A 22,986-nucleotide genomic window follows, 5' to 3' on the forward strand; every position below is an offset into this window, starting at 1 on the left:
CAGCCACAAGACATTTTAGCTTTTGGCCACGCCCACACCCACACCACACCGCCTACCTTGCGTGCAGCCAACAACTGGAGGTAAAATTTGATTGCCATTTTGTTAAATTTGTTTTTTGTGGTGATGGCGATGGTGTACAAGCAAAAAAAGAAGAGCAGGCAGTTGTACAAATAAATAAACATCATCGCTAAGTATTTGCCAGAACGTGATGTAGTTGCTCGTACACTTAAAAAAATTGTCAAAGACTTTGGAGTTCGTCATCAAAATACCAAAATTAGCGCTGCTTTTAAGAACGCTTTTTTCTTACGACAAGTATTTTACTTTGCATTTTGAGCTGCAATTACTTGGGCGCCTATTTCTTTGCGTAAAACATGTAGAATACTAGCACGCTGTATACCCTTTGCCCGGAATTTTATTTTAAAATACAAACCAGTAGTTCTTTATCGAATTAGCTACCTCAATATTTAAAGAAAATTAGTAGTGCATCGCAATTTAGGGAAAAATTAAATTTGTTCTTAAAAATAAGTAACTAACAACATAAAATATCTACAACATAATATAGTCTATTTGATTTAACTTAAATTTTATAAAATAGGTTAAGCAGGTTAATCAAACCGTCTTAAATTTGTTTAATGAAAATTGTATGTTTCTAGTGACTAGTGCATTAATTTATAAGAATTTATTTCTTGTTGCACTAGGAAATAATAATAAAATAATAATAAAATAATAATAAAATAATAATAACCTACATGATAAGAAGTAAAACGAAAATAAACTTTAATGTGTTTCCCTCTGGATCTAGATGAATCCGAGCACCAAATCTAGAGATTGTAGCTTATATCCTTTTACAAATATATTTAAACAAAAACGTTTTTTCCAAAAGTTCTTTTCGAGAGATTGAAGGTGCTAGAAGGTCTTAGAAGAAGCAGCAAGTTTGTTGACTCTAGCTGGTATACTTTCAGTGAGCGACAGACGGATCGACATGTCTAGAATGTAATGCTGATCAGAAATATATACACTGAGGAATTTCATGTAAAAGTTGTTCTTCCACGTAGTCACAATTCGTATTTATTGTACGCATGAAACCATATATGATTATATTATAGATTTAAGTAAGAACACTAAATACATATTAAGGTCGCACATATTTAAGGTCGCCTTTTACTGGCAGGGCGAGATTTCAAAATCGAAAAAACTGTTTATCTTTTCAGTGTACTGAGTGGAGAAAAAACGTGAGCATGTCGAGTGCCTAAAACAGTAGACCCTCTGCTCCCTATGTTCCTCCCCCGCCCCTCCGTTGTGATTGCATTTAACGATATCCATGCCGTTGGTTTTGTTTATTTGCACTTGCATCCTCTTTTCTGTGTGCTCGTTTTTCAGTTTTCAGTTTTTATTTCTGTGTTCACTCTTTGCAGCTGCCTCGCTGACTGTTTGCATGCCGAATGGCGCTTGACGGTTTGGCAATTGCTGTAATTTGATAAAAACAAGCAGAAAAACATCATCAGCATACAACTTTTTGATATCAATGTAAATTTTAATTTGTTTAGCAAATATTTTGGCATAGTTAGCTGCTCGTATTCGGTTCGCTGTTCGCTGTTGGTTGTTGTTGGCTTTTGGTTGTTGGTTGTACGTTGTCAGGTTTTCGCTTCACAAGTATTTTGCAAATTGCCCAAAAATTTGTGGCAGCCATCGAGCTGTGAAATTGCCAAAGAGACCGCACATATAGGAGCAAAAAACAGAAGAGAAATTGAAAAAAACTTTTTGCTTCAGCACAAAGATTTTTAGTAATTTGGACAGCAAATCAGAAGTCATGTGCAGCCGAAGTAGCTCACATATAGTACATATGTTCCGGTTTTTCAAACTGTGCCCCGTCAGTTCAAGTGTGAAAAGTTTTTAACCATAAAGAAACTTTATAAGTTCTCAAAGCAACAACAGCAACAACAATAGAAAAATCGTATAATGCAGGCAACGAACTGCAAAGAAAGCGCATATTCCTCAACTTGTTTTACTTTTGATTGTCAGAACATTTAAGTGCAAAAATGTAAAGTAACTCTCAACTTTATCAACATCAACATGAACTAAGTGGCGAAGCATTTACACGCATGGCAAGTTATCACTGTGTGTGTGGGAGTGTATTTGTATATGTGTCTCTGTGTCTGTGTGTGTGTGCGTGCGGTGTTAACAGCACTTCCCTTTCCGCTTGTCAAGCAAGCCTGACAGCTTGTTTTCAATTTGTAATTTCTGCTTAGAGTAGCACAAGTTAGCCCAGTTACCAACACTCAGGACTTTCCGAGCAGTTTAAAAGCGCCGCCTTGGCTTAAATAACTCGCACAACAGTTGGGAATGACACCCGTGTGTTTGGGGGGGCAAGGCGGTGTTGACAGGTGTCAGGCACCGCGAGTTTTACTTCTTGGCGTTTTCTTTTTGCATTCTTTGCATACGTGCATATGTTCGTGTGTGTGTGGCACTTGTCAAGACTTTCCATTGAGTACTGGGTGCCATGTCTAGACGACCACAGAATGGGTTATGTTCGTGTTCTCTGGAAATGCCAATGACCATAAATTGTAAGTGTCTGGAAAATATGGAGAGCGACATATATACGAGTATATAATAATTTCGCCATGGTCTCATATAATTTTATGGTTTCACAACACAAATAATTTAATCAAAAAATGTTACTACCAGCCCACCTTCTCTTCGCAGATGCAAAAAGGGCGTCAACCATATTTTGCACTAATTGGATTTATTAAGAAAATAACGAATATAATCGTAATGTTGTTCCAGCGCGACTCTACTCTCCTATTTTCACATCCCTGCCATTCAGCTGTAATAAATTTTAGTTATATTAAGCATTCCTATGGCAGTTATATAGTTGTCTGATATTTCAATTATGGTTAGTAACTTCACAAAAGAAAGGTTTCTAGTACTGAGAGCGATTTTTGAGCAGATTTTGATTTATACAGAATTTAAAAATATATAAAACATAATGTCCACAGCAAGTTTGTCTCATCATGCTCCTAAGTCAGCCTCTGTCTATTACATTCATTAGTCGTTTATTATGCCCCTCAGCTAATAATATAAATTGAGTATAATTGTATTATAAGTTGCCGAACAAGCTGGGGTACCCTGTATCTGTAGTCCATAAGGACTTCCCTTGGAGCAATTTTTCGTGTTTCGCCAACAAAGAATTCAAAAATAGTATAGTAAGATTGCATTTAAAGCTTCTATTTATCGATACCTATTCAAATTAATGCTCGACTTCAATTATATTGAAAATGTTTTGAAAAACCTGCGATTCTTCTAGAATAGTTATATAAAATATGAATTTGAAAGAGACAGAAACAGAATAGTAGAATCTTTGACCTTACAGACCTATTGCTATAGTACCTGATGAATTTAAAACCGCAAATCTTAGCCTAGGTTTCTACAGGATTATACCCTTGACTACCGCGACAACATATTTCGAAATCAATTGTCATATAAACCATTTACTTTAGTAAGGCTTTAGGTAAGTTATGGCTGCCATTTTGGGGAGCTTCTTAATAATTTATATCTTAAATAAAGTGTTTTACGAAATTTTGCAAAACAAATTGCATTCTTCACTGGTAAAATAGCATGAATCTTTGCTAAATTGCTAGTTTATGGCCAACACTCATACAACGCAGACATAAAATTTAGTTATCGAAAGCAATGAAAAACATTGTTGCACTATTTAATCTATTTTTACTGCTTGGGTTAACGTTGAGCTTAAAAGACCGTAAGAAGTGAATATAATATTTGAATAATATTTATATGGCGCTATAATTTTAACAGCAATTTGTGGACTGCCCCCAATGATTAATGGCCCAGGTAAGCCCGCTTGTAAGGGCAACTTTCCCAGCTATTCATATATATTAGAGATCCATGAATGCCTTTATTGGATATATGGAGGCTGTGGAGGTAACGCTAATCGCTTTGACTCGGAGGATGCGTGCCTAAAAAAGTGCGACGAAAGTTAATTAATTTAAAAAAAAACACTCAGCCTTTTTCGCTATAAACAGAATTTCTTCAGCTATAGTTGGTTACATTCTGAATTACTTATTCTTTCACCAAACCGATTACTACGATAAGTTGTACGGTGTATTTCATTAGCCTGGCATGAAAATGTAATGTTTCGCTTTAATATAAATAAACGTAAAATTTAGATTTAAAACTAGACTAGGTAATGGCTTAGTAATAGTAATATAATACGTTGGTGTCTTTTGTATTTTATTTTCACTGCTTGGCATAGCATTAGGCCTGCAAGAAAACATATGACTTTTAAAATTTAACAGAAATATAAAAAGATCTGTAAAGGTCATAAGCTTAGTTGGTCTTATAATTCAAACACCAATAACTGTCAGTTTTGGATATATAATGGCTATAAAGTTAATGTGAACCGCTGTACATCGGCAATAGCATGTGTAAGAAAATGCAAGAAAGTATAACAAAGACTGATTGATTAAAATAAAAAAATTAGATCTTTATCCATTATACTCAAATGAACTCGATTCTGATCAATTTTGTCTTAATACTGTGTTGACTATAAGATATAAACAGCAATTTTCAATAATGCTGAGGGAAAATTTCCGAAAATCAGTTATCTTAATGAAATCGACTCCAAGGAAATTTAAAATGTAATCATTGTTAATTCTCGAATCTGTTTAAATTGCACTTCAAGGTGAACTGCTCTTGAAGATGTCAGTAGAAGTACATTTAATCCAGCATCTTATGCATAGATGTATGCTTAATAGATAACTAACGTTCAAAATTCGAATTAAATCACTCAGAATCTGACAAGCTTGAAGCAAATATTGATTATTATTCCTCGGACTTAAATAATATAATGGAAATTTCAACTTAGAAAAGTTCAATAGAGAAATCTAACATGAACATTGCCATCATCATTAGGATAAGGCATATGTGTGTGTAAAAATGTATGTAAATTCGTAATTCAAATAACTTCCTTTTCACACTTTCCTTTGAATGAATGAAGCTTTTGCCCAGCGCCAGAAAATGAGAATTGTCACGTGCCTTCGCACACATTCTCATCTCTGGAGCAAGTGGAAGGGCAATGTGTCGAGTTTATCGTTAGCACTCTTTCATAAGTTAACTCGAATTCGACCCATGTTGGTTCACGCATAGGCACATACACTTAGACTAATTGTGGCCATAAGCCGAAAAAAAGAGGAAAAGTTTGCACAAGTTTTTAAAAGTTACGAGTATAATTGAAATGGGCCAGAATGCACTCCCCACACTATTTATGCATTCAGAATCCTGAAAGTTTCACTGCACAGCAGAGTGTAGAGCTTTGACAGCTGTCGGGCTGTTTTGAGAAGTTCATTCATTTGCTGATGGCAGTGGCCTCCAATCGAATGGCACAGCAACAAATAGACATGCATATTAAATAGCTAAGTTATATATATTCTAGCTCCGATGCCTATCGTAATGAAAAATGTAGATTGCATCAAAAAATGCCACGCCAGCAAACTGAAAACTAAATGGTCCTTGTTCAGCCGATAAAATAAATAAAATTGTCATTTTATGCAAATGACATTCATGTGAGAGGAAGCGCGTCAAAGTAACTGGAAAGGACAGTAGAAACAAATATGCCAAGAATGTGGAAGTACTGTTCATTTCACACTCAGACACGCACACACACACCAACACGTCTTTTCCTTATCCTTTCACTTGAGTAAATGGCAAACGATTTCAAGTTACACATTACATAATTAATAATTATATCAATGCCTCACTTTATTGAGGCGCAAACGTTGCAATTAGCGCCAAACCCGGAACACTTTACTTTCATGTTTTTTTTATAGTTTTTTTCTTTCTTGTTTGACTTCTTAGTGTGGTTCTTTTCGTTTTTAGGGTCTTGTCCAAATCAATGTGCGAAACGTGCTAATTGCGGCAGCTGTGCAAATGTGTGCGTTGATATTTGATAGTTGTGCCATCATTAGGGACTCACACAGTAGCACATCCTCAGGCTAAGGATACGCACACTCGAGCCCAGCTATGTGGGTCGGCTTAAATGTGCGGCCATTGGCAAAAACTAATTGCCAGAAGCATGAAAACTTTTGCATAAATGACTTTCGGTCCGCACACATTTCTGTGGCATACTTTCGGGGGCCGACAACTACTTCAAAATGTCCGCCATGCTGCGGTTGCGTGCGTGTTTGTGTGTGTGTGGTTGTGTATGTGTGCGTACGCGTCATAAAAAATGGCAGCACCCATAGCCGTAACACATAATGAGATACTTCAAAATAATGTTATTGCTTTATTTATAGCGTCACATAAAACCCGGCATTGGTTTCCCCCTTCTCCATAATTTTTAAACCATATAGTTTCCATCGTCGCCTCCTCAGTTCCCCATACCTTCGAAAGTCGTCAAATTTGAAAAACATAACCTTTTTTATGCTCACATCTGAAAAGCTCGCTATTGTCAGCTTTGCAATCGACATTTATTCAACTCCAACTGTCAATCTCATTTATTATTATACGATATACTACTCGTCATGCTGCCACACTTCAACTGCTTCAAACGACTCTAAGTTGAAATGATTATTGATAATGTCAGGATAGACATGATTTACATTTAAAAAAATGGAAAACTACACAGTATGCTTCAAACTCTTGTCATTTACTGTAATCCTTGTTGTTTAATGTTAGTCCAATCGGAATGAAACTAATTAATTAATTTATATATTAATCCCAATTTTAAATACTTTCAATAATATAAATACAATTCAAATCTATTTTAGAGAGAACAACCTAATTTTTTTACAGGTTAAACTCATATTTTCAATTGTACAATATTTCCTGGATCACCATTCTTATTTTCGTAGCTTTTATTAAAGCCAGCATTAAATTTAGGCAAATGTAAAAATTTTTAAAACCAGTTCATCTGATAGAAGTAGTTTAAGAGCAGCCGCAAAAAAGCTTTAAAAATGGTAGCCCGAGCAGAGTAAAGCAAGATTTAGTAAAGTAGTAGCGGCGTGTAGAAAAATAAATATATGTGTGACCAGCAAGAATAAAACGGATTTGTTAGATACGGCTTTAAAGACACTTTTCTAAGTTACTATCAAAACTCGATTATGTCGACCATATCACTTCAAATAGAGGCAAACAAGTCAAAAATTATAAAATATGAAACCAATTTATACCTTAAAATTAATTAGGAATTAGAAAGTAAAATGAAAATGTGTAGTGTGAGCAACTACAATTTTTAATTTTATTTTTACTGAGAACATGTGCTCGATAGCAACTTTTTCGCATATTTCTATAACTCTATGAACACATCCATCAACAATTTCCTGACGCCAATGACATGCAACGCCCTGAAAGAATTCCAAATTTTCAATAACTGGCAACGAGCTGAGAGCTAATTTAATAAACTTTTCACAAGCGTCAAGTGCCTAAAGCTGCCTCATGAAATATTAACACTTAAATCGCATGGGAGTGGCATTTAAAATGCACTTTGTTGCAGCGCGTTTCACAAAATGCAAAAAAAAAAAAATGTGGAGAAAAGGGGGGAAATCGAGTGTAAAAGGAGAGTGTGGGTGGAACAAGCGGCGATAGCGAAAAATTGCGCAAAATGCTTTAAAGTGCATTAATTTCAATGCAAATATGTCGCATTAACTTTTGTTGCGCTTTTGCCAGCGTGCGATGAGCCCATTAGCATAATTGCGCCAAGTCAGACGAGAAGGGTGTGGCCATCCTGTGGGCTCTGGGAGCAGTGTCGTAAGTGTGACCAAGAAGGCGCAGAGATTTTTCAGAAAAACTGCAAGCACTTTGCACAATTAACGATTTCTCATGATTTCTCCCATGCGTTTTCCCCCTTCGCACTCTTTCCTTTTTAGCATAAATCAGTGCCCAAGTAAGGCAAATATCTGGGATGTGCGCAGCAGCATGCTGAGAAATGTTTACACATTTGCAAATGTCCGAAGGTCAGAGGCGCTTGAATGTGTGGCACATACATATATACTATAGGTACAGCAATAACTACACTTAACAAAGCTTGCACAACGAATTAATTTTTATACCCTGTACCCAAAGGGTAAAACAAAACGAATATACCGTGTTGTGCGAGTGTACATGGAACACACACACACCAAAGGAGGCGTGGCAGACCCCACAAAGTATATATATTCTTGATCAAGATGACAAGCCGAGTCGATATAGCCATGTCCGTCTGTCTGTCTGTATGAACGCAAGGATCTCAGAAGTATAAGAGCTAGAATAACCAAACTTCCTAAAATTGATACCAGAAAAGAATAAAAAATAAAAATAAAAAATTTTAGAAAGCACTCAAGTTGATGTTTTTTTTGTAGATTTTTCCAACGACTTCTTTGACCAATGTTAGGAAATTAAATGTTTGGAAATTATTTTTAAAAATAATTTGAATCTTTAAGCAGACATTAATGCGAGTTCTAGGCATCTATAATGCAAATCATCATCAAAGCTATTAGCGAGCTGTAAAAAGTATGTAAAGTTGAAGTAGTTTCTTCGATTTCGTTCAACGTTTCTTAGAGTACCGCTTTCACAAAAATATACTGTCGGGGAATACAAAATTCAGACTCTGCCTCAGTGGTATGAAGAAGACATAATAAATCCTGCAAAGTATGCATTCCTCAAATACTTGTAGATCAAATAAGCGTAGATTTTAAAAAATTGAATTCGAGTCTAATAATCCAATCTAATTATCCCTTCACATCATAATTTTCATTCTTGTTAAACAGATACTTTTTTGATATCATCTTTAAATGCATATTTATTTTTATTTGTAAGGGATTTTTAGTTATAATACTTGAAGAGCGCAATCTATAATCTATATCTGTCTTATTTATGTCGAATAATTGATATCGGTTCCTAAACTCTTCTTCAAATCATAGAGTTCCTCTTAATTCAGCATTATAAGATGAAACAGGTATTTTTTTTTAAATAATTTTCTAGTTTTTCACTATTTTTCTTCGAGTGCATGGCCAAAGCAGCGGCATACAATTGCCTGCGTCATGTTGTAGGCGCTGTGAGTAATTGCGCGGCAGGCGATGCAGACGTTGGGTTGCTTGATTGTGCTTGCCTCGTGGTCGTTGGCTGGTCACACTGGATGGCTGACTGTGGGGCCAGCTTTAATTTAATTTATGCTGCAACAACGGCAATAACAGCAACAACAACAAGTAACATGAAGAGCCACTAAGTGGCCGCTTCAACAAAATTAAATGCACTCACTGACGTTGTTGTTGTTGTTTTTGCCCCTACTGCAGCTGCTCTAAACTGAATTTATTATTATGGCAACACAATGTGCTTAGTTTTATGTGCATTGCAGTAGCACCAACAACAACAACGACAAGAAGAAATTTTTTCAAAAAAATTTTATACCAAGCGCACAAAAATGTTTATGCGGCAGTTAATTTCTTTGCCTGAGTTATTTAATGTGTAATTACAGCGCAAATCGGACTTCAGAGTCAGTTGGAAAGCAAGCTAGTTATCCATCCCTACAACAAAACTGCAATGTGTCAAAGGACTAGAAGTGGAAGGGGAAGCTAGCAGTTAGCAGAGAACGCGCAATGAAAGTAGCTTAGCAATGCTTCATTGAATTCATAAGCGTCTCAGCAGCAACGAGACGAGCAACCAAAGCCAGCAGAGGCGTCCAAGCTCGTGACTTAGGTGCAGAAAATGAAAAGGAAATTGAGAAAATAAATGGTGTTTTTCCTCGGGTCGAAACAACTATACTCTTTCCATCAAATTTATAAATTATTTTACTCTTGTATACCCGGTATGCGTGCCTTGTCCCACATTCCTGCAACTTGAATAAACATTCGATAAACTGGCTTAATATGGAAACATATTTACTAAATGTATAGTAACTAAAATTGATTAATATGTTTGTGGTATATATTATGAGTGGTCGTTCTTTTGACCACTATATATACCTTATATTCCTGTAATTGACGTCTTCTCTTTCCGATAACATGGACTTGCTTCGGGACCCGACCTTCGGGTATAGGGTATACAAATAGTGTTTGGGTAAGCAGCATTGGCATCTAGGACAACGTCACCCACTGAAAAGTTATTCGAGCTTTGATTAGATAGTACTTTGCTTTATAGCTAAAGCTGTTAATAAGCACTAAAAAGTTAAAAAAAAAAAAATTATCTATTAGTATGTAAAATGTAATATTTTTAATTTTTCGAATTAATTATTGATGGTGGAAGTCGGTAGAAGCGTTAAAAGTTTTCTATATTGTGTTGCCAATCGTTAAGACAGTTCGCCGTTTTTTCCGATTATTTCTATCAGATGGTATTTTTACTCTTTGTTTTGTTGAAAGCATGTTAACTATTTTCCACACAAGGAAACTAATTATTCTGAATTATTAACATTTATTATTTATTATTTACATTTATAGTCAAAAAAGGATTCTATTTTCAATAAATTTATAATTTCAATAATTCCAATAAATCTTTACGCACATTTTGATTTGTTAGAAATAGTGTCGCAAACTGTTCTTTCATTTTTGAAGATTTTTTTTTCAATCTAACAATTTTTGCACTCTATTTTATACCAAGATCCTTTTTAAATAGTTTTTTAAGAGAAGTGGATTTCAAACCTGAAGTAAGACATAAATATATTTTTTATTTAAAATGTGTTCAAGCTCTCTTTATGTCTTCCACTATATAAATCGAATTGGTGTTCATTTCAAAAGTTTACCTTTGCTATTTATATAATCTTTTTCATTATGCGCTATGAATATCAATGTATGTATTCATTTTTTCATCCAATAGAGATATTTTAAATTGTGCATTGATTTATTGAATTAAGAGTTTAAAGTGTTACAAGCGGGATCAAAAAATTTGAATACCGCTTTCGTTTAAAGTGCATATAAAAGCAAACCAAAAGCCAATGGCAAAAGTGCAACGGTAAAATTGTTTAACTCGCACAAACACACACACACACAGAGAGAGACGACCACTTATTCGCAGGAAAAACTGAGCGTCAAAAGTCAATTAACTGGCAACACTTTTGAATGACTTTGCTAATTAAGCGTGTATCTTAAAAAGGTGCATAAATGGTTGTCTGCTTTGAGGCGTTGCCGTTTGATAAAATGTTCAGCATTCTTCAACATTTCTCACATGCCTTTCATACTATACATACAAGTAGATATTAGCTTATACTATGTAGTATGTATGTCAAGTCCTGGCTGCGTCAACTACTTGATGGCTTAGTTGGCCATGCAAGCACTCGAGAAGCGCATAATATGGCGAAAGTTATATTCAGTCTCCTCTCGCGGATATTATTAATTAGACCGTAAAATATTGTTCCCAGTCGCAAATTTGAGGCTGACATATGCATACAAATATTTTTTTATTGATTTTAAGGCAAATGAAATTACGCGTTAACCGCAGTTTAAATTTATCATAAGGTCGCTTTATCAATGCCCGGGCTCAGCTGGTTCAACACCCTTCATTTCTCTTTCTCGCTCCTTGCAGACTTGCACGGCGTTTGTTCGTTCACTTTTTTATTGCCAAAACATTAAATATTTATATCCGCTATCAATTCCGTTGCGGCGGAAAAAACGTAATCGTATTGCTACCACGACCACCGCTACCTCTTCCTGCGCTTCAGCCATTTTTCCCGGACAAACCTAATTTAATTTACCAAAACGAAAGTATACCGCACAGGCACTGGCGCTGGCACTGGCACTGGCAGAGGAGAAGGGCGCGGACTTGCATTGGCAATAAAAACGTTAAATTTGTTTATTTTGGCACGATAGGGCTTGGGTTTATTACCCGGTAGCCGCTGGACAGACAACAACAATTCGATTTCAAGGCTGTTGTTATCTGAGTCTTGTCCGCTCCCTGCCCTGCCCCAGTCGATACCCCTTGACCTACTGTTTAGTGTAGCATACAAAAAGGCGCGCAATGTCTGAACCAACCTTTCGGGCCATTGTTTTTAAGTGGTTGCTGTCTGGGCATGCAGCGCATAATTGCATGGCCAGTGTAACGCAAACCCTCATCAAAACACCAACGCGCTCAAATTTCAATTGGAAAACAAAAAACTGGGGCGGCAATTTGATTGATTGAAATAATGCCAAGCTTAGGATAATCACTAAAGCTACGGTTTTTGCGGATCGCTATTGCAAGCTCTGCCATGCAATTTTTCATTAACAAGATTAGTCTTTGGTATTAGTAACCACAATAAAAGGAAAGCCCAAGCAAGGCTGAAGCTGAACCATATGCCCATGAGTTAATTAAATATAAAAAAATTAAAAAAAAAAGCAAACTTGTTTAATAATAACAAAGCTCTGTCTGCAAAATGGGATAAAGAGCTCATTCATTTTAAAGAGACATAGACAGAGCGAGAGAGTGAGAGTTCATAGTAGAAAGACAACATATTTCAAAACAAACATATTGCAAGAGACATTTACTTTAATTCTTCTGCTCCATACATTTGCATTAAAAAGTGTTACTTTTGTGTCAACAAATAACAGGTATCAATTTTGTCTGCAAAAATATCAATTCTGTATTTAAGTTTATTTCCGACACCGAAAAAGAGTAAGAAATCAAGCTTAGATTTTCATTGTAATTTTTTATGTTCTAAATTAATTCGTTAGAGCAGTTGATGGAGTTTTGCTTCGAGTGCTATTAAAAAGATGTGAAAATCGCCCTTTGAGAGCGGTATTTGCTGCGCAGAACAACAGCGGGCAGGTAGTAAAGCAGCAGCTGAACTATCTACTCGAACGCGCTTCGTCACTAGTCTATAATTTACTTCACTTAACAAACACTTTACTCATCAAAACGTGCGAACTGCCCGTGCTTCGAAGATCAGCGCCACACGAGAGAACAGAAAGAGCAGCACAACTTATTGATGTTGGTTGCAATACCAGCCGAGATTTTCCCAGAACAGGTGTCTACTGTGTACCGGTCGATTTGTAAATGTTTCAAATTACAAAGTGTAGTATGATACTTAGAACTATAAATATATATACCCAAAGGCTATAGAAAAGCGACAGTAATCATTAAAGTGTTATTATAAAAATTACAATAAAGTTTAATTTTTTAATTTTTTTCATTCGCTCCCAATATAATAATTAGTTTTGAGTTTTACTTTTCAACTTAACTAATAAACGTTATATTTTGAGCAAAAAAATAAAACTCATTAAATAATGATTATTCTTGAAGTTTTTTTTAATCAAAACCCAAAACTGCCCAAAACTGTACTATAGGGTAGTATTACCTTTCTTCACTTAACCATAATATAATAAAGAATTTCAATGAACTTTTTGAATTCTTTTTAAGTATATCTTTAAAATATTAATTTTCAGCTAACGAAAAACTTTGTAATATTAATGTTTGAATATTACTATCATAAGATATTGTAAAGAGTTGTGCAATGATTTCCACAAAATATAATTTTATTACAAAAAGCGCGCTTCAAACTTACTTGTATCATCAAACAAATAAGAAAAGAAAATGTCTGACAATATTTGTAGGTTTTTCCAAAATAAGAAGTTCCTCCACACAATCTAAAAGCTTAAAGAAATAAATTATACACAATTTGAAAACGCTTGAGAATATTTAAAGCACTAAAGAGGGAGGAAGAAGTGTCAATTTCGTTGCATAGTTCATACTTAATTGATGACTAGCATAATTAATTCACGCGTTAGTTTTAAGTCTATGATGTTTTGAATAAAACAAAAGCAGTGATAAAATCAATACAGCGCTGCTGCTGTCATCTCAGAGATGTGTGCAACAGCTAGAGGTTACTTTTTCTCTTTCTTCGCTTCACATTCTCTTCATCCTCCACAACGGCTGCGAAGTCCTCTTCCACAGTCCACGACTCGAGCAATGGAGGTCGATGGCGTTGTATGAAAGGATTAATAACCTCAGCCACGCCTGTGGCATTATTCAAATGAACATGATGTGTGCCCGGCACCACGTGCAGCTCGAAATGCGGATTATTCTCTCGCAATATGTCAATGACTTCTTGGCTCTCCTCATCGATGAAATTCGATTCCGAACCCTTGATGACACAATAGGGAACATTCCGTATGGTTTTGGCCAGTTCGGCGGCAAACGGCGGACTCGTATGGAACTCAAAATAGTATTTGCAACGTCCATCGCGTGAGAAATAATACTTGTCCGGATACTTTGTTGACTTGGCTATATTGCGCTCAAGTATGTGCTTGCAGTTCTCGAGGGCAACCGAACGCTGCGAACCCTCATATAGGACCAGCTCCAGCTCCTCGTAGGTATAGGAGGGCGGTTCAGCGCGCTTGGCATTGGCAAAGCGCTCATCCTCCACCATATAACGCTCGATGTTGGTGCGCAGGTAATCGATTTGTGAGGCGGGTTGGCGGTAGCGGGTACGAACAATGTCAATACTGATCAGCATGTCCAGGCGGTTGGGATAGAGCGAGGCGAAGATGAAGCACAACATGGCGCTCATCGAATGGGCCATCAGCGAGACCTTTTGCCAGCCATATTCCTCCATGATGCGCAGTATGACGCACAGGTAGTCGACAGCATGATAGGCAATACCCTCGGGCATTTTCGATGAGTATCCATGTCCAGGCATATCGATGCAAAGGACGCCCAGGTGTTCGGGCAGCAGTGGCAACAGTTCGTTCCATGTGCCCATGTTGTCTAGCCAGCCATGAAGAGCAAGTATGGGACGCACCTGGCGATTACCGTGCCACCTGCCAACCACATAGCCCCAAGGCATGTTGATGCGCACATCCATGGTCTGCCAAAGCAGGTCAAGCAGAGCGGGCCACAGCAGAGCAGAGCAGGATTGGTGGAGAGAAGAGAAAAAGGATAAACGTTAGTCGCGCTAATTGTGAAAGTGGCGTGCAAACTTTTGATCAATCGTTTTGGTTACACTTTACAAAAACGTTCGAACACTGACATTTTTGCATTTGACACCTGCTAGGTAGATTGATGGCAGCCAGGCAGGCAGTTAGGGAGGCAGCATTTGTTGGCACTATTGATTGTTGTTGCTGCAACTAGCTGCTACGATTTATCATTTTTTTCTCTTTACTCCGCCTTAACGAATCCCCCTTCCTTTACGATTGGTTGCACATGCAAACTTTAAATTTCGACAAATGGATTTTCGTAGTTTGGCGACAGGCACACACAAAACTTTGCCCAACACTTTCTGTGTTGTAGTTGCTTTTGTTGTAGTTGTTTTTGTCGAAGCATTCAACTTGAAAATTAGTGCAAATACTTTGAAGCGTAACGCTGTGCAAAAGTTTTTGATGAACTTCTAATGAGCTCGATAAAAGCGGCATAGCGCGTAAGTTCTCAAGTGGACCCTGTGGACAAATTCGGAGCTACTTAATACTCTTTCAAAACTGTTGTTGTTCTTAATCAGTCGCGTAATCGATTCTGGTAGTCGTTTACGCAGCTAACTCGCAACTTATCAGCACAGCACAGCGATAAGCTACAGCAGACATCAAATTATATTAAATATACCCGTATACTATATGGTCAGGTGCGGTCTGTCGCAACTCAAAGGTGAGAAAGTCGTTTGCATTCGGCTGGGGTTTCAGACTGATAAGGTCAATTAGCACGTGGCTGACTGATATTGCAGTTTATTAATTCTCAGTACCTTTTCACTATTAATTTATTAATTTATCACAATAACATCATATTTTATAAAATTGATTTATTTACCGGTTCTTGTTCAAGCATTCCGTTGCTATCAGTTTGTCGCGTCGTCATCTTCTATTCAGCTTTTATAAAAACCATTTAATGCGACACATGCACACACACACAACTACATATGTATACGCACTGCTTAGATATGTGCGAGAGTTGGTCTATTTTTATAGAATATATGAAGAAAAATAGTCGAAAATTTCCGGCTGCCACTGCTGCTGGAAATTGAGGAAAAGCGCAGTGCGCTCTGCGAGCGTGTAAACAAAACTAAATGATATTCGTTGAGCTCGCTGATTAAATTCAATGAAAGCCGAGGCAAACACAAAACGCACAAAGAGCAAACGCCAGTGCCGGCAAAATGAACTTTAATCAGACGAACTAACAACAACAGCAAACGACGATAGCCAGGGGCCAGGGGCGAGCAGAAACCGCCTACACAGCAAACCCCAACAAAACTGAGAAGCAGCTTGCATTAAATGAGCACTACTGAGCGCTATCATCCAAATATGTGAGCGAAAGAACTCTCTGGAGAGGCCTCCCACCTTCTTATACTCGTACGGGGGAAAGCTTTGAGAGCAACCAACTGAGCGTTTACATTAGTATTTTATAACAAAAGACAGCGTATGTATGTTATTTTTTAAGTAAAAATATTAACATGATTTTTCTCAATAAAGGGAATTGTTTAAAAAACTATTCTTTAAAATGCTTGAAATGATTAAATAGAGTCAAATAATAGTTTTATACCATTACTCTCAGAGCTTGGATAGAATAATATTAGCATTTTAATTTCAAAGAACATGCTATATGGACGTAGCATTGGAAGATTGTATATTACGTACTGTTGTCCATTTATTGCTTATTCATGATCGTACGAGTATATTGCAAAAACCGCCGTTTACAAATTTTAATAATAAGTTTGCTTTGCCGGCCTTAAATATCTATTTTTATACATATATGAAAATAAACTAATTATAAAAGAACAATATAATTGCTTACATTTTACGGCTCCCTATAATTATTCATAAATACTAGTATCTCTATGATTGGATTTACAATTTTATTTTGAATGCAAAAACGGTTCCAATACCAGGTCACTAATGATGCCAATAGTTCGATTAATAATTGAAGAAACCGTTTGTGATAACTTAAAAATATTTGAAAAAATTTGATTAAAAAGTGTACATTTTACTTAAATGATTCTCTTTTTAAAATTTTGTTTTGTAATATTATTTGATCAATATTTTAATAATTTACTATACATTTACTAATTTTGAAATTGCTTGACAAAAGTTTTTAAAATGCATCGTTCAACAAGTCTATAAAAGAACTAATAGGGCTTCCCTACTTCAGGAGGCTGAAAATTTTAATAAATACTGCACGAATTTAATCGGTTATTTAAATTCAAAGAGTCTTAACTCTAGGATATATCACTTCTGTATCCAGAACAGCTTTATAAAAATAAAATTGAAAAGCCAATTAAAACTGTTGTCCTACAATTCCATGCAGAGCTAAATATGCATAAGCGTTTCTTCCTAAATTTTATTATTGAGCTTTGTTTTGAACAACGATGGTTGTTTTTGACACAAATTGCCACACACAGCTATGAAGATTTATAATTGATTTTAAATTGTTTTTTCCAACCTATTCGCAATTTGAATATATTTGGCTTGTCACGCATTTCTTCTTTTTTTTTTGGCTCAACTAGAACCAAACGAACAATTTATATCAATAAATATTTATTAAGCTCTTTTTTATTCATCCTGTGACCTCGACACATGCGGAAACATATTCAAAAATCCATTAGCATTAATGCCCGTTTGCCAAAACGCAAAACTGTTGTCGACAGAGGCTTACACAATAAATTTGTTTAGTGTTTGGTGGCTCTGTGTATGGCAGAAAGCTGAAAAAGCTGAAAATCCCGAGCGTTGTTCTGCTCAGTCATGCAGCAAAATAATCAAAATAGCGGCACAAGTGTGTGGCTAGTTTTTCTAACCAAATCACCAAATAGCCAAATAACAAAATAGCGAAATGCCAAACATAAATCTTTATGCAGTGCAAATGGAAAACTGTTATTGAAAAATGAAGCGCGACCGCGAGGAGGTTCGAGGAAGCGATAAATAACAAATTAAAATCATAAATCTACCGCTGAAAAGTATGCAAAGCGTTTCAATATCAAAGCAATTAAAACAGGCCCACCCATACACACACGCGCGCGCACACACACACACCACCACCACCATGCAGACAGACAAGTGCACTCAAAGCGCTGGCCAACTAACTGATTGGCTTATGAAACTGCAACAACATTTAATCAAAGGCCTGAGAGTCGAGCAACCTGCTAGAAGATAAATCCCCTTCCGTTGTCCCCCGCTGTGCACACACTTGAAAACGTAATTTGTAAGCTGAGTGGCCAACGTAGGTGGCTGGGTGGTTGGTTGGGTGGTTGGGTGGTTAGCATGGGGGCAACCGCCTGCAATTTGCGCGTTTCAAAATGAAATTACGCGAGCACCAGCAGCCACACAAAAGCGCAATCGCAATTGTATGATGAGGAAAGCCTGCATGCGCTCACCTGCCACTTGAACCGGCACCACAGCCAGGGATGCAAATTAATCACAAAATGGAGAGGAAAATTTCAATCAAACATCTTTTCCAACTTGACACCAGAACCTAAACACTTATACCTTCATATTAACTAAATTATTCACAGTCCAGTACTACTCCCACAAACTGATCTTCTTGTTATTTTTATACCCTGTACCCGTAGGGTAAAAAGGGTATATTAGGTTTGTGCAAAATATGTAACATGCAGAAGGAAGCATCTCCGACCTCATAAAGTATATATATTCTGAATCAGCATGACGAGAGAAATCGATTTAGACATGTCCGTCCGTCTGTCCGTCCGTCTGGATGAACGCAAGGATCTCAGAAACTATAAAAGCTAGAATAACCAAAGTTGGCATCCAGATTCTCCTAGGTCCGAGAAAGGACGAGTTTATTATTTTTTTTTTTAATTCCCCCCCCCCCCCTCCCCCGCTACAGAATTTCGCCAATAGCGGCCACATTTCAAATGCTACCTAAACCAAACTTTGCACATATCATTTATATATAATTATCTACTGTTGTTTATTAAATTTGATTCAATTCGGTCAATTCTGAGAAAAGTTATTAGCGAAACAAATTCTCTACAGTACAACCCCCACAAACTGCAGCAACAAGTTCGCTCTTCTTCTTCCTCTTTTTGCTTCTGCTATGGACGCATATAACTCAGTGACGGAAGCTTACCTGGGTACAGGGTATTACACTGTCGGGCTTGCTCGACTGTAGCGTTCTCTCTTGTTGCTTCGGCTATGGACGGTTAAGTCCTGGGATTTCTTCTTCTACAATTGATGGGAAATACTTTTTTCATAAGTTATAGACTAGCTTGTTGGATTCTATATTGTATCTGGCAATACTAGAAATGTCGATGGTGCATTGCTATTGATTGATTCACTTTCAGCAAAATTCTACGCATACAATTAATAGCTTGTGCTGCAGTTCGTAGAGAGTTTCTGCAATGCCTAGAGAACTCTTATTTCTTCCGGGATTGCAATCCTTAAAGGAAACAATATACTTGTAGAATTATATACATGGTATATATGAAGATACACGTCCTTTTTTGTACAAATTTCAATTCACATTTCCGTTTCTGAGCAAACTGGTGTGCTAAGAAATAGATGCCTTACCAATTCTGCATCCCTATGAAAGCTAACGTCAACGACACTAATGACATTTGAATGACGCCTTTGCGACATGACCAGCCAACAAAGCCAGGAGCATCGCCTCTGTCGTCCAATGCGTTGGGTGACAAGATTGAACCGTCAGCCAGTCTGTTCGCTAGCTTGGTTGGTTGGCGGCTAATGACCGCTTCTGGGCGCTGCATGGCGGCCTGCCAGGCAGTCAGGCTGCTTGGCAGCCATTGAGATAACAATTGGCTTTAACTTTGTCAGCCAAGTCTCGTTTCAGTTTCATTTGTGCAGCCATCACGGATATACTTCATATATTTCTGGATTTATGCCAAAGCGGCACTTTGCGGCTGAATCTATGATGGGAGCGCATTAGAGGAAGGCAACGGCCACGCCCAGGTAGATGGTACTGTTACTGTTGTAGCCAGCCTGTTGTCAGGTGTGAAATATAAAGTAATGGTTTGGAATATGCCTGTTAAGAGGTAGACAGGCAGACAGGCAGGCAGGCATGCCATCTTCTCGTCTTCAGCGGTGTCGGTCGGTCGTGAGAAGGCTTTTGTCTGGCATGTCGATGTTTCTGCACTCAAGTGAAAAGCTTTTGTCAGCGCATGGAAATTTGACGGAAATTGTTGGTCGGATGGATAAGACGACGGCAACGTTTTTACCTTTCTGTCTGACGTAATGGGCTTTTGGTCTCCACCTCCTGGCTCTTGGCTCGTGGCTCGTGGCTCTTTGCTCTTGGTTCATGGAGTTTTAAGCATTATGGTCACTTGCTTTTAACGCTTCTAATCCGCAATTGGCTGGTGCAGTGCAGCTTATAAAAATGAAATGGCTATTTCAATAAAATTAAAAGCACAATTTGTTGCCAGTTGCAGTTGCCAGTCGTCTGCAAGTGTCGCCTAGCCTGGATGGAGTCGTTCGTGCAGCTCTCTAGGAAAATAAATGCAAATCGCATTAAAATAAATTTGTATTTTTTGTTTTCTTTGTCTCTTGCCCTTTGGCTTGTTGTTGCAGGAGCTGTTACTGCAGCATAATGACCTCAAAATGGCAACCGAGCCAGCAACAGAAACCAGCCAAAGTTTGTGCATTGCTGACAGGTAGTGGCAACAGATCATGGCCAGCTTGAAACTTGAACGTGACTGCAAACGTGAACACCAACTGGCACAATTACCCAGGCAGAGAACACAATCAAAATCAAGTTGAACGTTGAACTTTTTAATGCATAATTTATGGTTTGCTGGCTGTCGCGTCTCACTCACTGTATGCCGAACTCGGAAGGATTTGTCCGCCTCCTCCTTTGTTTTTATGCATGCCATAGAAAATCAGTTACAACAATAGGGACCTGCCCGCCTGGCTATATCATAAATATTTATGAGAGCTGCCAAAAGCGCACGTCCTGGCTCAAACTTCTTCTCCTACTTTCTCCCAAGCACGTTCACAGCTGCGACGTCAACGCGTGCCGCGGTTTATGGCGCCACCATTCAAAAAAATTTATTTCATTTCATCAAAAACTCATCTTTAATGCCACATGCTACACATAAATACGTTTGGCCACTGGCGTGTTCAGCCTCTTCGGGCACATCCGTCCAACGGAAATATGTTTTTAAATTGATTTGCTTGCTGCCATCTATCGCCACGCCACCATCTCCATCCCTTCGCTTTCCGGCAGGTGGCCGTTCCGGCTGAGCGTTAAATACCCGACTTCCGTTAGCTGCTCGCCACAAGCTGTCCGCAAACGAAAAAAAAACACTTGTTTGGGAAGAAAACAACGAAATGCACGCACAAAAAGCGCAAACTAAGCCAAACTATCAATTAAACTAATTTGGTTTATGCCCAAGTTGTTATCTCCGTTAGTTAGTGGCGCACGCCCACCGCATCAAGCTTCTCCCGTCTCCCGTCTCTAGTCTCTAGTCCCTAGCCTGCCAGCGAATGCGGAAATTTCAATCAGCGAGCAATGCAATCAAACTGAACCAAGTGAATGACTTTGTGGGGAAAGTGGTTTGGGCGACAAACGACAAGCCATCACAGACAAACAGTTACAAAATGTGCACTTGGCCAACATGTTGTGGCATTTGCTGCACGAGTAGTAATATAAAACAAGCCACTCAGTGAAAGAGACACAAAGACGCTCTTAAAAGTGAGCAAGGATTTACGATTTCTGCAACCTCATAGATAAATGTTCAGACAACTTACGGAAAATGTAGACGTGTTTGTACAATAAGAAAAATATCCTTTTAGAACAACGTTTGCCAACAATACATTGATTAGAAAAAAAGGACGGAAATTTCAATATTTACACGTAGATTTAACTATTTTTACCATCGATTTTACACCATCGTGTATTTTAGTAAATATGAAGTGTGCACACTTAAATATAAAAATTTAATATTAAAATATTAAATTTAAGGTGTGACGATATTAGATCACAAGTGATGATACGGAGACGTGGGTTTGATTCACGCCAAAGGTTTATTTTTATACTCTGTACATGAAATGTACAAGAGTATATTAGGTTTGCGGGAGCTGAAAAATGTAACAGGCAGAAGGAGGCGTGGCAGACCCCACAAAGTATATATATTCTTGATCAGCATGACGAGACGAGTCGATCTAGCCCTGTCTGTCTGTCTGTCCGTCTGTCCGTCCGTATGAACACCTGGATCTCAGAGACTATAAGAGATAGAGACACCAAATTTTGCACAAAGATGCGTTATGTGTGTATTCTATACGAGTTTGTTTTATTTTTTTGATTTTCCCCCCCACTTCCCCCCTATGGGGGTTTTCCCGATTTTCCATTCGTATAATCGCCTATATCTCGGAGACTATAAGACCTAGGAACACCAAATTTTAGTCCCAGATGCCTTATGTGAATACGCAGAAAATGTATATTTTGGAATTCCCCTCCCTCCCCCCTCTACCCCGCAAATCGTAACTCCCGTAATTCTTGGAATTTCAAACTAAAATTTTGGAAATACCCCCAGTTGGTTATTATGTGTCCGTATGCCAAATTTCATTATGATAGACCGATTTAACAAGAAGTTATAGCCATAAATATATTTGCTGATGCAGCGCTGCTCAAGCGCTGCCCGCGGCTGTTGTTGATGTTGCTGTTTGGTTGACTGCGAAAATGCTTACACAGACACGAATTGATGCGCATAGGCATACATACACTCACACAGACGCAATTGCTATGTAAATGTGCAATTATACACCCTTTACGTGAGTTCGAATACCGAGAGAGGTAAAATCGATCAAATTTTTTTATTTTCTATAATTATTGTAAACATATGTACAGAGTATTTCAAAGTCAGGACACCCGACTTTAGCTTTTTTACTTGTTTATAATTTAAAATATTTTCACTTTTTTGTCTAGGCTACGGTTTTTATATTAACTCTTTTCAATACTTCCATGATGCATATTTTATTTATATGTATATATATTTCTATAGAACCACCATTTTTAGCAGACAGTAATTTTAAAGTTCTTTTGTTATTATGAATTAATTGTTTGTATGCCTTTTAGTACGGATATAGTGTGAATCAATATTAAAAGAGAGAAGCAGAGGGCTGATTGAATAACACTTACATACTT

At 37.5% G+C, this 22,986-nt stretch overlaps 1 protein-coding gene and 1 long non-coding RNA gene across 2 annotated transcripts; one reads left to right on the plus strand and one right to left on the minus strand.

The window, feature by feature from the left end:
- The first annotated feature begins 3,675 nt into the window (after positions 1-3,675).
- On the plus strand, positions 3,676-4,192 carry LOC115623167. The gene is made up of 2 exons (XR_003995380.1): positions 3,676-3,757; positions 3,814-4,192. It is a non-coding gene; the product is annotated as an uncharacterized LOC115623167 (long non-coding RNA).
- Positions 4,193-13,412: 9,220 nt separating this feature from the next.
- LOC115622864 (probable serine hydrolase) lies at positions 13,413-15,836 on the minus strand. Its single transcript, XM_030516949.1, has 2 exons — positions 15,691-15,836; positions 13,413-14,761 (listed from the first exon to the last, which is right to left on the minus strand). Exons 1-2 carry the CDS (start codon positions 15,736-15,738, stop codon positions 13,772-13,774), a joined length of 1,038 nt encoding a protein of 345 aa, XP_030372809.1. The 5' UTR covers positions 15,739-15,836; the 3' UTR covers positions 13,413-13,771.
- Between the last annotated feature and the right edge of the window lie 7,150 nt (positions 15,837-22,986).

The sequence above is a fragment of the Scaptodrosophila lebanonensis genome, unplaced genomic scaffold (assembly GCF_003285725.1).
Source record: "Scaptodrosophila lebanonensis strain 11010-0011.00,11010-0021.00 unplaced genomic scaffold, SlebRS2 tig00000043-arrow-pilon, whole genome shotgun sequence".
In the NCBI taxonomy this organism is placed as follows: Eukaryota; Metazoa; Arthropoda; class Insecta; order Diptera; family Drosophilidae; genus Scaptodrosophila; species Scaptodrosophila lebanonensis.

What these genes read in the sequence shown, in the direction of transcription:
- LOC115622864 (XM_030516949.1), bottom strand. Translation starts at nt 15,738, where the DNA reads ATGACGACGCGACAAACTGATAGCAACGGAATGCTTGAACAAGAACCG. An exon ending in GAATGCTTGAACAAGAACCG is followed by an intron (nt 14,762 to 15,690) that starts GTAAATAAATCA and finishes CTGCTTTGGCAG; the next exon opens with ACCATGGATGTGCGCATCAA.